We start from the raw sequence: 13933 nt of genomic DNA, 5'->3' as shown, positions 1-13933 counted from the left end.
GTTGATGTTCTGAATAAAAATATAATTGGTTGCTTAAAACGTTTACACAGTAAGGTATCTGTTAAATGTGTCCAAAAATGTGGAAAAGCAACTCAGGTTTTGTTAGCTGTTTGAGAAATTTTGTTCTCGCCCACTACGTTTGCTCACATTCTGTGCATCTCCTGGGGGCTAAGCCCCCTTGTCCTTAAAACCTAGTGACCCCCCTGTTTGTAACTATGCTTTGGAATATTGTTCTGTTGCAAGACTAATTTAAGGCCAGATTTCAAATGTCAGACAGATGGCCTTACATTTGATTCTAAAACACTTTACTCTACAGAGGACTTTTTGTGGTCAGCTCAGTGACTGTAAGGTTCACAGGTCCTGTGGCTGAAAAAAACAAAAAAAAGAATCCCAAATCATTAGCTTTCCACTACCATGCATGACAGTTGATTTGAAGCAATTGCTCTGATTTATTATTTGTGTTTTGGAAACATCACAGTGTACATGGCCAAACATCTAGGTAGGAGTGCTGACAGTTTTTTTACATAGTTTAAAAAAGGGGAGGGGAATCATAACAGAAAGAGATACAAATGCTGTAAAACAAAAGTTCTGGTCAGAAAGCTGTGAGTGTTAAAGCTCCCTAGTGATGGAAACCCAGGATGGAGTGGAACTTTGTTTCCCACATCTCCTCAACAGCTCCTGCAGGAAACCAAGATTTCATTGGTCGGAAACTGTGTTTGTTAACACTGTGTTGTCCTTCATCTCTCTGATCACTGCAGCTCTCAACCTGCTCGTCATCCTCTCAGTCTCCCATTTCAGGTAGAGATTAACATCTCAGCAGCATCTATACTTCAAGTTTTAAAAAACTGACTGATTTTATATATATATATATATATATATATATATATATATATATATATGAGTAATTCATGTATTTGTTTTGTGTCTCTTGCAGGCAGCTCCACACACCCACAAACATCCTCCTCCTCTCTCTGGCTGTCTCAGATTTCCTCGTTGGCCTCCTGTCGATGCCGGCAGAACTTTTTAGAAGATATAGCTGTTGGGTCTTGGGAGACACTCTGTGCTCTGTTTATATTTATGTGGCTAGTATCATTGTCTCTTCTTCAATTGGAAACATTGTTCTCATATCAATTGACCGCTATGTGGCTATTTGTGACCCTCTGCATTATCCCACCAAAATAAGTGTATCAAAAGCCAAAGTTTGTGTTTGTCTGTGTTGGATAATAAGTGCTTTTTACAGGATTTTGTTTGTAAAAGATGAGCTTATTCAGCCAGGCAGGAGTAATTCCTGCACTGGAGAATGTGCATTTAGCACCAACTCCATTGCAGGATTTTTTGACATCATTTTGAACTTAATTGCCCCAGTTTCTGTCATAGTAGTTCTGTACATGAGAGTGTTTATGGTGGCTGTGTCTCAGGCTCGTGCCATGCGGTCTCACATTACAGCTGTCACAGTCCAACTTTCAAAGGATATAACCAAGAAATCTGAATTAAAAGCAGCCAGGACACTTGGTGTTCTTGTTATCGTGTTTCTAATATCTTACTGTCCATATTACTGTTACTCTCTTGTTCAAGTTAATGTTACCAGTACATCTTATGCATCATTTTTGTTTTTCCTCTTTTATTTTAACTCCTGTCTAAACCCATTAATCTATGCTCTGTTTTACCCCTGGTTCAGAAAAGCCATTAAACACATTGTCTCTTTGCAGATACTGCAGCCTGGCTCCTGTGAGGCCAACATACTGTAGAAAAGCTGAGGATTACCTGAAATGACACATGTTCAGCCAAAGGATTCTAGTTAGTTTGTAAATTAATAATAATAAAAAAAATACATGAAATATTAGGGTATAGTGAGGATTGTATTGAAAAGGATTATTGTCACTGTTTAATAAGGAGTAGCCTTGGACAACAATAAGTTTTTATAGTTTTTAGAATGACATTGTTTAAGGTTTCTGTTGTTACTTGATAGTGTTTTGAAAACATGTTAAAAAGTATTACAAACTGTAGAACCGTACATTATTAGTTATGACAGAAAATCTGTGCTATTACTACTTTAAAATCAGTTTACTTTAAGTGTTGTGTTGTTCTAAAAATAATCAGCCCAAGGTTTTATAAAACATATTGACCTGGGGAAATGCATTCAAGTAAACCTTTTGTTCACCACCCACTTAAAGCACCACTGATGTAGCTTTTGTATTGACTATGTTTGATTGTTTGTTCATTGTACATCTAAACACCTAATATCTGTTTTACTTCTGTAAAGTAGAGCTGTGCATTTCTGGTCTGTGGCTGATACTATATAAATGTTGACATGCTGCCAACAATTCAATACATCTCCATGCCTGAGCAGCAAAAACTGATATAACACATTATAATTCAGTAGGAGGGAGGGGTGATAGAGTTAATGACCCTATGAGACTAAGTATTTACTTGGAATAGGCAGTGATTTAAAATATTTTAAGAGTTGCTAAAGTGTATAAATTCAAAGAATTAAAGTTATTGTTCATATCATTTTTTTTTGTTTGTTTTTTGTTTTCTATTGATGCCTAACACTCTGCAAACACTACCACAAGGTAATATTAAAGCTGTCATGTCATCTTGGGGTTTTTTGTATTTATTTAAAGGTTGAATATATCAACTGGGGCTGATTTGGTAAGTGGTTACAGCTGAGACTAATGATTACAGGGAACAGGTGTGAGGTGCAGGACTAAGAAGGAATAAGTAAGGGAAAATTGTCTGATGACACATGGAGACATTGCCAGAGTAAAAAAAAAAGTTTTTGAAGAGTATTTTCAAACAGAACTAAAATATTTAAAAGAAGATGATGTCAGAAGACCTTGTGGCAAATCAAAATAGTTCATATACAATTGCAGATTGGTCAGTCACTTGTCGTCAGAACTGTGTTCGAGCAACATTTTCTATTTTAAGGTTTTTCATCTCCAATATTAGGTGATCTTCTGATCAGGATGAAGCACACTTACAGAGTTTGTTGCTGTTTTTTGATGCTGCTGCAGTTCTTTTCCTGAACAGTAGGCACTGACAATAAGAAAACTATACCACTTCACAACAGGAACTGCACCAGAAGAATTGTTTTCTGAAAGAGGAGTCTATAGGAGATCCATTTTTCATACACAAACATAGCTATACATTTTAATCTAAACTCATTAAATCCCCGGTGGCTCTGTGGAAACAAAACTCTAATCTCACCCTGGCCTTGTTGTTACACTTCCACAGAACCACGACATGAAGTTGAGGCCCAGCCTGCATTTTGTCCCTTTGAGTTAAATAAATAGCCATTTTGGCTTCTGCAATTAAATAATTTAAAATCCGGCATTTAAAACTAGTTGCATGGCTGTAATTCACACCGTTGATAAAAGTAGAATTGGTAAAAACTACGCCAAAGAGGCTAAAAAAATCTCATTAAAAATGTTTTAAAAACAGTCAACCGTACACAATCCATAAAAACATGAAAAACACTCTTGGACAAACTGCAAAAAAGACACTCATTTAAAACCCCAGGACTGATGACCGATAAAAAGGAGTTCATTGCGATGGCACCGTGAAGGATCGTCTACTGGAGGTTACCAGTCCTTCTCTTTATTGGAGGCTTATACAAAGTCCTCCATTGCGGTTTTTGTCTTTTGAGTTTATCAGTCCATACACTGATGGGCCTTTTATTGAGAGTTCTCTTGTTCAGGATTTTTGTACAATATTTGTAGAGGACTTTTGGACCCGTTTTACATAGATCCATCTCCAAGTCCATAAAGTTCATCAGGGGACCACTGTCCTCTTCAAAACCGGAACCCAGGAACACGTTCGGGAACGGGTCAGTTAGGTCAGGCAGGCACTTTTCTGTCATTGTTGCTGTAGGAGCCGCCTCTCCCCAGCTGTCATCCGCTCCTTCACCCGCTCATTAGTCTGGCAGACCGAACCCCAAGCAGCGAGCCAACCTCCTAGATGTTAGAGAAGTCCGGTCCAGCCACCTGCACTAGCCGCCGCAGGGTCACCGTCCCTGACCTGGACAAGGCCTCAGAAAGGCCCGGCACGGTGCTGTCGTGGATGTCCAGTCTTGCTCCACACACCAACGGTTCTTCTAAAAGCCAATGCAGAGAATTGTGCATTTTCTCTCTGTGCAGTTTAAAACGAGCACATGATTTAAAAACAGTTTGATAAAACTGAGGCAACCCTTTTAACTTTAAAACACTAAAATCAGTTAAAAACAGAGCAGCATCCAACCCCAGAAAATCGACACATCTGAGAATGCAGCTGGCCACGTTCCTCCATACAGGAGATCCTGTTAAGTATTTCTGAAGGAACTGTAAACGAAAAGTTACTGTTCTGCTGGCCAGGTGGACAAGGCCCTGGCCCCCCTCCTTTCTTGGTAAAAACAACACAGACTGTGGCACCTAATGTAGACCGTTCCAGAAAAAGCTGACCATCTCTGATTGTATTTTTACAAGTAAACCAGATGGTGGGTCTAAAACAGAGAGCTTGTGCCACAGCTGTGATGTAATAAGATTATAACTAGCACCCTGCCCCAGTAGGACATCTGGGAGTGGAGCCACTTCAACTTTGACAATTTATTCTCAATCTTTTGCTTGATGTTTTCCCAGTTTTTATTTACAATATCTTTACTGCCTAGAAACACACCGAGATACTTAAAACCATCTTACTTCCATACAAGACCCTGAGGGAGAACTGGGAGCCCAACAGACCACTCGCCAACGGCCAGGGTTTCGCTCTTTCCCCAGTTCACCCTCGTAGCAGACAAGCCAGAGAACTTCTCTGTAATCTTGGGTAAAATACTGACATCTTGTTCATCTTTTATAAAAACAACAACATCGCCAGCATAGGCAGATAAAACCATATTGTTAATAATACCAGGTAAAACCAGACCACAAACACTGGAGCATATTTTCTGAAGGAGGGGTTCAAGGAAGAGTGTGTAGAGCATTCCTGAGAGTGCGCAGCCCTGCCAAACGCCTCTACACACCCTAAAAGGAGCACACAGGCTACCGTTGATCTTCAGCACACTCTCCATATCACTGTACAGAACCTGGATCTTGACAAAGAGACCCTCGCTGAACCCAAAGCCCCTAATGGTTTTCCAGAGGAAGCCGTGTTCAACGCGGTCAAAAGCCTTTTCTTGATCTGGTGAAATCAAGCCAGTTTGTAGACCCAATGAACCGGAGACTTCCAAAACGTCCCGAATCAGGTAGATGTTATCTACCATGGACCTGTTGGGGACGCAATAGGTCTGATCCCAGTGGATGACCTGCTCCATAGCCTTTACCAGCCTTATTGCCAGGACCTTGGAGAGGATCTTGTAGTAGTTGCAGAGGAGGGACACAGGGCACCAGTTCTTAATGTCCTGCAGGTTCCCTTTTTGGGGCAGCAGGGTAATGACTGCCATGCGGCAAGACAAGGGGAATGAACCAGTGTGCAGACTTTCGTTGAAAACGTTGAGCAGGTCTCTACCCAGAATGTCCCAGTAGGCCTTGTAAAACTCCACTGTGAGCCCGTCAAGGCCCGGGGACTTCTGAAATTCGGGAGGCTGTGTGGAGTTCCTTAAGCCCCAGAGGGCGCTCCATCTCAGTGTTGGTCTCCTTGGAGACCTGAGGTAGTTAGTTGCAGAACTCCCTGAACAGTTCCACATTCTCTTCATATTCACTGTTGAACAGAGAACGGTAAAACTCCCCAGCCCTCCTTCTGATCTGACCCTGTTCACTCAGTTGCTACCTTGTGTCTGACAGCAAAGAGTGGATAAGCTTTTCTCTGCCCGTTCTTCCTCTCCAAGCTGAAAAAAAAGCTGGAGGGAGCATCCATCTCCATGATGTCCTGGATCCAGGACCTGACCAATACGCCTTGGACTTTATTTTCCAGCAGATTTGCTAAAGTTAGCCTTTTAGATTTGAGAGCTTCAATATGCTCTCGATTTCCTGTGGATTCACTAAGTCGTTCTAACTCCACTATATTTATCTCCAGATCTCTGATAGATCTGGTAATGTCACGGGTGACATTCAGAGTGTGCTGTTGACTCAGCAGTTTTATCTGAATTTTTCCATAATCCCACCACTGTCTCAGACAAGTAAAATCAGACTTTCTTTGTCTAAAACCAGTCCAAAAATAAAGTAAAATCTCCCTAAAACCATGATCATAAGTTACAGCTGAGTTAAAATGCCAGTAAGCACTTCTAGGTAAAATGTTTCTGATAAAAACACTACCTAAAAGCAACAAGTGATCTGTAAAAGCCACTGGTAAAATCTGGCATGCTTTAAATACGTTAAAATGGTGTTTAAAACAATAAAAGCGATCAAGACGAGCTAAAGAGATTCTGTTTTTTTTAATGTGGGACCATGTGTACTGCCTAGAGCCTGCATGCATCCTCTTCCATACATCCACCAGACCATGAGATGAGACCAGCCCCCGTAGAGCACGTTGGGCCGCTGGATGCGGCTCTGCATGATTACGATCTAAAAACTCATTTTCAGTGCAATTAAAATCACCACCTATAAAAATAAAATCCTCAGACCCGCAATCCCCCAACCTTTCCCCAATTTTTTCGTAAAAATGCTTTTTCTCTGCATTGGTGATAGGAGCATAAATATTAATAAAAACTATACTAAAAAGATCAAACTTTGTCTTGACTATAAGACACCTCCCCTGAATGACATGTTCAACTTCAAGAGAGTTTGGGGTGAAAGCTCTGGAAAAAAGAAGGCCCACCCCTGCGCTCTAGAAGGTGCCATGACTTAAAAGGACCTCCCCCCTCCACTCTCTGCCCCAGTCTGTCTCTATTAAATGATCACTGTGCGTTTCCTGCAGGTAAATGACGTTGATTTTCTTTTGGTTCAATGTTTGATAAATCAAAGCACGTTTTTCAGCCTCCCTCGCCCCGTTAAGATTCAAAGATGCTATTTTAAAAGACTCCATATTGGGTAAGAAGCTAAAAACAAAATACCAAAAGACCATAAAAAATAAATAAATAATAAAGTGCAACTGTGCATTATTTAAATCAAAGTTTTTTTCTAACTTTTGTCATTATTTTCTTTAACCTAAAAACCTCTGAATCTGTAAAACCTGATACCTCTTTGTTCCTTATATGATGTCTTGCAGAGAAATAAAATAGTCTCAAATTAGGAAAATGACTTTCAATCTTTACACCTCTAAATCCTTTAGTTTGTTCTCAAAAGGTTTTAAAAGATTCTGAAGGGTATCTTGGTTCTCTTATGCTCGTTTATAATACAGATATCTCGCTGGTGTCAGAGACTCAGCTCTCAGCGTCGCTAGTGTCCGACAGCTCTTTCCTCTCTGCAGCCAGCTTGCTGGCCTGTTTACTGGCCTGAACAGCAGCCACCACATTCCTCCTTTTGCTTCGCCTCTTTAACAGGGCTGAAACCTCCAGCTCCATCGTCTCCTCTGCTTCACCCGTTTCTCCTGCCACCCCAGCTCCAAAAACCAACTCTTCACTGTTCTGTCCCTCGACCTGCACCTCTCCTTTCCCTCCCTGATCCCCACACACTAAATACTCCTCATCGCCCCTCACCTCCTCCTGCTCTCCCTGCACACCACCCCTCTCTACCACTTCACTTTCACTCTCACCATCATTTACCCCACCACCACCACCATTCACCCCATCACCACACAACACCGTGCTTCCATCCTTTCCCACACATACACTCATTTTTACAGCTTCCTCACCTTCCACTACTGAACCCTCAACAATACCTTCTGCCAGTTCTCCAGTAGCAGACTCTTCCGCCACCACCACGGGTTCCTCCACCGCAACAGCGGGCCCCTCTGCTGCCGCCACGGATTCCTCCGCCGCAACTGCGGGACCCCCCGCAGCCGCCGCAGGCTCCTCCGAGGCGGCAGACTCGTCAGGTGGGTCTTCCACTTGCTCAGAAGCAGCGGGCCGCTGCTTCACCACACTCAGCGAGGCTGGCCCGGCCCTGTAGGGACACATTTTTACAATGTGCCCCTCCTGACCGCAGCCAAAGCACTTCATGTTGGAAGATGTTGCAAAAAGCACATAATCAAAGTCATCTAATCTAACATGAAAGTGCAAGTTTAGTTCCTCATCACGTCGGTTCATTATCATAAATAGTTGTCTCCTATGGGAAACAACATGTTTCAAAAACGGTGATTTGCAGCCTGATGGAACTTTTTTAACTGGCGACACCACCTTGCCGTGCTGAGACAACTCTTTTATCAAAAACTTGTTGCTAATGAACTGAGGTACATTTGAAAGTGTTACCTTAGTAGCAGGCAGTGTTAACGGCGATACCTGTAGAAACAAGCCATTCACAGAAACGCCCACCTCCACCAGCTGTTGAGCCTGCTCCACTTTTTCCACAAACAAGACGACAGCTCCATTCATGCGAGCTGCCGACTTGATGGACCCATGTCCGATTACTTCTCCCACGGCTAAACAAACTTCCTCCACGCTGCACGGAGAACCAGCGCCTACCTTGACGCCATTCTTCCGTGTCAGCGCGCAGAAAACCCCACCACCAGACACCTTTTTTTGCCTCCACCCTATAATCTGACCACTTTTTCTTCACCTCGGCCATGGGCCTCTCTGTCCCTCTTCCTGAATTAAGAGTGGTAACAACATGTTACCCCTCACAAGGCTTCCTTTATTTATAATGCAACATTGATCAGCTGGCTCATTTAAATACACTTTCACATTCATGAGGTGCTTTGCATTGACCATTTATGGTTGAATGTGGGCATGTGGAGGACAGAACCTGAGGCAAGACCTTGTGCGCAAACTTTTAGGTACAGGTGTGATTTACAATAATATATTAATAAATTATGTATTTAATTGATTGCTGGTGTGCGTGTGGATGGTTTTATTAATCTGAATATTGATGGCGTACGCCATTTTTGCCTTTTGGGCGTACAGTCACTTTTGGTATGAATCATAAGCAATCTTTTATAAATGAGACCCTAGGTCATTTCAGTGTTTTACATTGCCCTTGTGAGGATCTGGGTTTGGCCCCGCCTTTTGGGCAGTGCCATTAATCATTCCTCCACAGGTGTTCCAGTTCCTACTAATGAGACCAGCCGGTACTTAAGCAGCAGGCTGGGATCAGATCTTCGCTGGAGCATCGAACCTTCTGGGTTAGATTCTCCACCACAGCGTCTAACCTAACTTATGCTCCTAAGCTAATCACGTTCTCTGTTTTGTGCCTACGACTCAGGTTTATGCCACGCCACGACTACGGATCCGAAGAACTACTTACCTGGATAATCACGGATACTTACCTCACTGCTACCTGGCTCCTCTTCTGGGACTACTGGAACCGCTCCGCTCCTCCTCGACGCCGCAACCTTCCGCTAGGACCTGTAAGCAAACAAAGAGACATTATATTCCTCGCCACCACCTTGGAAACCAATTTGTACCCGAGACTCACCCGGTTCTCCTTCTCTTGCAGACTCCTTCAGGAAATGATCACTGTACATAGTTTCACCTGTAAATAAATGCACTTACCGTTATCCTTGTCTCCGTGTGTGGCTTTGGTCTCGCTCTCTGGACAGAAACCCTCGGGTTTATGACAGCCCTACTTGTAACTGGGGCTGGTGAGCTGAGGTTCACTTTCAGGGAGATGTTGAGAAAGGTCCACTGGTAGGCTCTCTTCAGCTTTCCTTGACGTTTTTGTGTTCCTTGTTGCTACAGGCTAAAATGTAAGACACATCATACTTAAAAACAACTTCATCAAAAGCAACTTGAAAAGGTGTTAGTATCACACATTGTACTGTAATCCATAACACATCATTGATTCCTAAACATGCAGAAAGAACAGGTAAAAAAAGGTTTAGCAAAGTGTGATATTAACTTTAGTTTTACATACGAATCATAGACAATTCTGTTAGCATGTTCAGTAAAAAAAAAATCTCCCTGAGATTCACCCTTCTTCCACTATGGAAAAGCCGTCCAGTAGCCGAGAATGGTCAGTAATCCAAAAGACCCTTAGGGCTTCAAAAGCGATGATGTTTCTGTTTTTGTGCTTGTTTGTTTGTAACTTTAGAAGAGTACATCATAAACCAGTAGATGTATTTTGTTAAAACTCAGAAATTAAACATTGGATATACAGCTACTGTAACTGCATCGGTTTTACACAGGAAATAAGGACCATGTCTCATACTGATGTCTTGGTATCTTTAATTTCTTAGCTCTCTTGACATTAAGACACCTCAACACCATGAAAACTAAACAACAAATAAAGAACAGTACAACATCATTCTCATATTCACTACTATTATATTGAACATATATATACTATTATATTGCAACGTGACATACATGTACAACATATTTACCGTTTGCGCCTTATAAAACTAGTGCAGAATGTCCGTGCTTTCTGAGCCGTGTTTCTCTTCCGCTAGCATGTTCAATCTGCTCCATCATGCACTTTTTATGCTCTTTTACATTCAGGTCACGTGACTACCAACATAATAACAAAAACTGTAAAACAATGGATTTCAGTCTTAATTTTATGCTTTTTAACCTTTACTTTACATTTAAATTTAAACCCATTTTGCTAGGTATTAATGAAATAAATGTTACAATAAAATAAACTTGACTGTTTTCTCAACAGATACATCTGCATCTGAATAATTTTTAGAGTCAACCTGATTAAAGATGGCCATCACAGCTAAGCAAACTTGCAAACACAAGAACTTTATCTCATCCTGTTTTACAATTATTGAGTTTAAATTGTGTGTTAGTAGCTGACTCATCCACAGCACATACTCTGAGAAATAACTGATCACATAGATCATTTTAAAATTGTAATTAATGATCAAATACAATTCTGCATGTCTGTTAGCAAAATATCAAAATGCACAAACACTCTTGATAATATTATCTTCTATTATTGGATTGTTCTTGAGGCACCTTTTGTCTTTCAACACTTCTTGGTTATCATCAGTGTTTTGGGGATCGGCTAGCTCTTGCTAGCTTTAGTTTAGAATGGATTCTGGTTCTCTCCCAGGTTCTTCTGTTCTCACTTGCTCTGTGTGTCAGATGTTTAGCTATTCCTCTGCCTCCTTTAGCGATAATGGGACACATAATAAATGTAGTCTTTGTTGTGAAAGTCTTTATTTAACGAGGACAGAAATACATTATGAGAGACAAGGTGCTCTGTAGAATGGTCGTCAAGTACTGTTTATTGCAATATTGTATGACACAAAGGTGTAACACAGAACAGTGCTTGTTCTTGGCCACAAACTTTGTGCATTAAGGTTGTGTCTTGGACCCCTTTTATACAGCAGGGCTTTGCATAACCTTATGTTTATCTAACAGACATTAATGTTTTGCATTTGATAAACCTGCTGTCAGCAGATCTTGTGTTGATCGTAAAAAACACTTTGCCCTAAGAGCAACCAAAGATAAATAGTAGTGAGGCTTTTAGGTCATAACAAAGGGAGATACCAAACCCTGGTGAAGTCTGTAGCAGCACAGAAAAGAGCTCACTAGCTTTTGGCCTCCGAGGGGACAGATGTATAAATTATTTTTTTCCACCACAGTCTTATTGTAGCTTTGGAGGAGAGGCTGTCTGATTTGGAAGCTCGACTTCGCACTGGTAAAAAGCCACTAGCCAGCCCGGTCCCCTTAGCTCAGACTCAGTTATAGTTGCGCTTTGTAGTGTTGCACAGGGTTCCGCGGAAAGCATGCGGCCCTAAGCGAGCGGTGTAGGCATTTATAATTGACACTTAGGTTGGTGCAATATTCACCGAAAAGACAGGGGGCAGCACACTGTATAACCAATAGAAACGTGGTAAAAAAGAGTGCAGACCGAGCTGTCGGCTGTCACATCAAATATGGCTGCACGTATTCAGAAGGAAGAGCTATTGTGTTTATGGCTGTGATACAGACAGGATGTTTAAACTTAAAGCATTCAGGGGATCACAAGATGCAGTTGGTCCTGGAACTGTTTGATACCTGGAGAATCACTAACCCCAGAGAGAGAGATTACATTTTTTGCTCTCTACCCCATCAATCAATTTCTAGAATTTATTTCTTCTTATCTTCGAGAATGGTGTTAGATCAAGTTAGAAAATGTTCAGTTGGCACATATGCAATTTCTGATCACTTTCCTGTAAGCTTGTGTATTAGAGGCTGACATTTTCTCGGGAATCCCACGGGTCAGGGGATTCCCGCGGGATTCCCGTGGGATGGGAGTCAACTTTACTGTTAATCAGTCAGGTGGGTTAGTGCCAGTTGCCAAGAGGCTGCTAGCAATTCCAGCAACAAGTACTCCTTCTGAGCATAGTTTCAGTGTTGCTGGGAGACTGATTGAGGAGAGGCATTCCACCTTTAATCCAGAAAATGCAGATGCACTTTTGTTCCTACATAGCAAGATGTAAGGTTCCTGGACTCATGCAAGAATTTGTTAAATATTAAATGAATGGTATGATTGCAATAGTTCGCTTAGTTTCTGGGCAGTCTTTAATTGCAAATGGAGAAATATTCAAATATGATTTAAAAAGAAAATAGCAGATATGGCAGTTGTTTTTTTTCAGTTATTTTTTGCTTCATGCACATTTCTCTTTTTACAAAACTGCACTTTCATTTGTTGAGAACAGTTCTCTCTTTTGGTATATTTTTTTGTTGGAGAAATTCCAATTGTTATTGTTTAAAGAAGACAATTGTTCAATAAATGGGTAAAATTTAACATTATATGCCATCTTTGTGTTTATTTAACTAAAGTAGACATGGTGTGACCCATGTACTGTTTTCTTGATTTTTTTGTTTGTTTGTTTTGTTTAGGTATTTCTTTCTGTAACTGACCTTTAACAGAGCTACAAACAGAAACTTTGCAACTGTAGGAACCACAAACCATTCAATATTTATGATTTGTGCCATTTAGTGAAGTTTTTTGTTTGGATCAAGGCAATAAATACCTCCCTATTTTACTACAGATGAACTGTTCATGTTGCCATATTTTTTTAAGATAAAACTGCAAATAAAGTAATATTTAAAAAGAATGGGGAGAAGAATTAATCAAACAATTTTCCTAACAACTAAAGGAAAACCATAAAAACAGTAGCAGTACAGGAGGAGGAGTTGTACTTGATGGGAGCGGGATGGGAGTGGGAGTGATTTTACCAGGAGTGGGACGGGACGGCGATTTTTTTTTACTTTGGCCTGGGATTGGGACAGGACAAGAAATTTTTCTGTGGGAGTGGGACGGGACAGGAGTAGAAATCCACTCCCGTGTCATCCTCTATTGTGTATTAGCCCCCCCTACACTGACCCTGCCTCTCGCCACTGGAGAATGAACGCTTTTTTACTGAGCTATCCATCTTTTATTGACTACATTATTGATCAATGGAATATTTTCATGCATACTAATAAGACACCAGATGTGAACCCGTCTTTGCTCTGGGAAACGACTAAAGCTTTTATTAGGGGAAGTATCATATCCTATACAACGCCCCCCCCCCCAAAAAAAAACTGCCATTAAAGAACAATTACACCTAGAAAGAATAGTACAACAGACAGAACTGCAATTTAAAAATACACCTTCTAGAGCACTTTCTAAAAAACTACACACAGCTCGTTCGGCCTTAAATCAATTACTAACAAAACAAGCAGAATCAACACAAACCAGGCCGGCTACTAGCAAGGCTGACAAAGGGCAGAATGGAACCAAACACAATATCCTCATTATATGACAATAACCAAGACAGTTATAAGACAATTCTACCAAGAACTATACTCATCTGAATGCAGCTTATCTGACACTAAAATAACAAAATTCTTAAGTGGAGTATCTCTTCCATGTCTGTCAGAGGAACAACAAGAAATATTAAGCGCTCAAATTTCTCAGAAGGAAGTTCAAGAAGCTATAGACTCTCTTAAGGGTGGCAAAGCTCCTGGACCTGATGGCTTCTGTCCAGAATTCTGTAAGAAACTGAGCCA

The 13933-nt window shown here is 41.0% G+C and overlaps 1 protein-coding gene and 1 long non-coding RNA gene across 2 annotated transcripts; one reads left to right on the top strand and one right to left on the bottom strand.

The window, feature by feature from the left end:
- Positions 1-625: 625 nt before the first annotated feature.
- On the top strand, positions 626-1838 carry LOC108247868 (trace amine-associated receptor 13c-like). The gene is made up of 2 exons (XM_017436242.3): positions 626-798; positions 935-1838. The coding sequence occupies exons 1-2, from the start codon at positions 626-628 to the stop codon at positions 1746-1748; spliced, it is 987 nt and encodes a 328-aa protein (XP_017291731.1). The 3' UTR covers positions 1749-1838.
- Positions 1839-2505: 667 nt separating this feature from the next.
- LOC119617140 lies at positions 2506-13433 on the bottom strand. The gene is made up of 2 exons (XR_005233322.1): positions 9271-13433; positions 2506-4093 (listed from the first exon to the last, which is right to left on the bottom strand). It is a non-coding gene; the product is annotated as an uncharacterized LOC119617140 (long non-coding RNA).
- Between the last annotated feature and the right edge of the window lie 500 nt (positions 13434-13933).

The sequence above is a fragment of the Kryptolebias marmoratus genome, linkage group LG6 (assembly GCF_001649575.2).
Source record: "Kryptolebias marmoratus isolate JLee-2015 linkage group LG6, ASM164957v2, whole genome shotgun sequence".
Classification (NCBI taxonomy): Eukaryota; Metazoa; Chordata; class Actinopteri; order Cyprinodontiformes; family Rivulidae; genus Kryptolebias; species Kryptolebias marmoratus.
This window is presented reverse-complemented; position numbering and strand designations above follow the sequence as displayed.

What these genes read in the sequence shown, in the direction of transcription:
- LOC108247868 (XM_017436242.3), top strand. Translation starts at nt 626, where the DNA reads ATGGAAACCCAGGATGGAGTGGAACTTTGTTTCCCACATCTCCTCAAC. An exon ending in CTCTCAGTCTCCCATTTCAG is followed by an intron (nt 799 to 934) that starts GTAGAGATTAAC and finishes TGTCTCTTGCAG; the next exon opens with GCAGCTCCACACACCCACAA.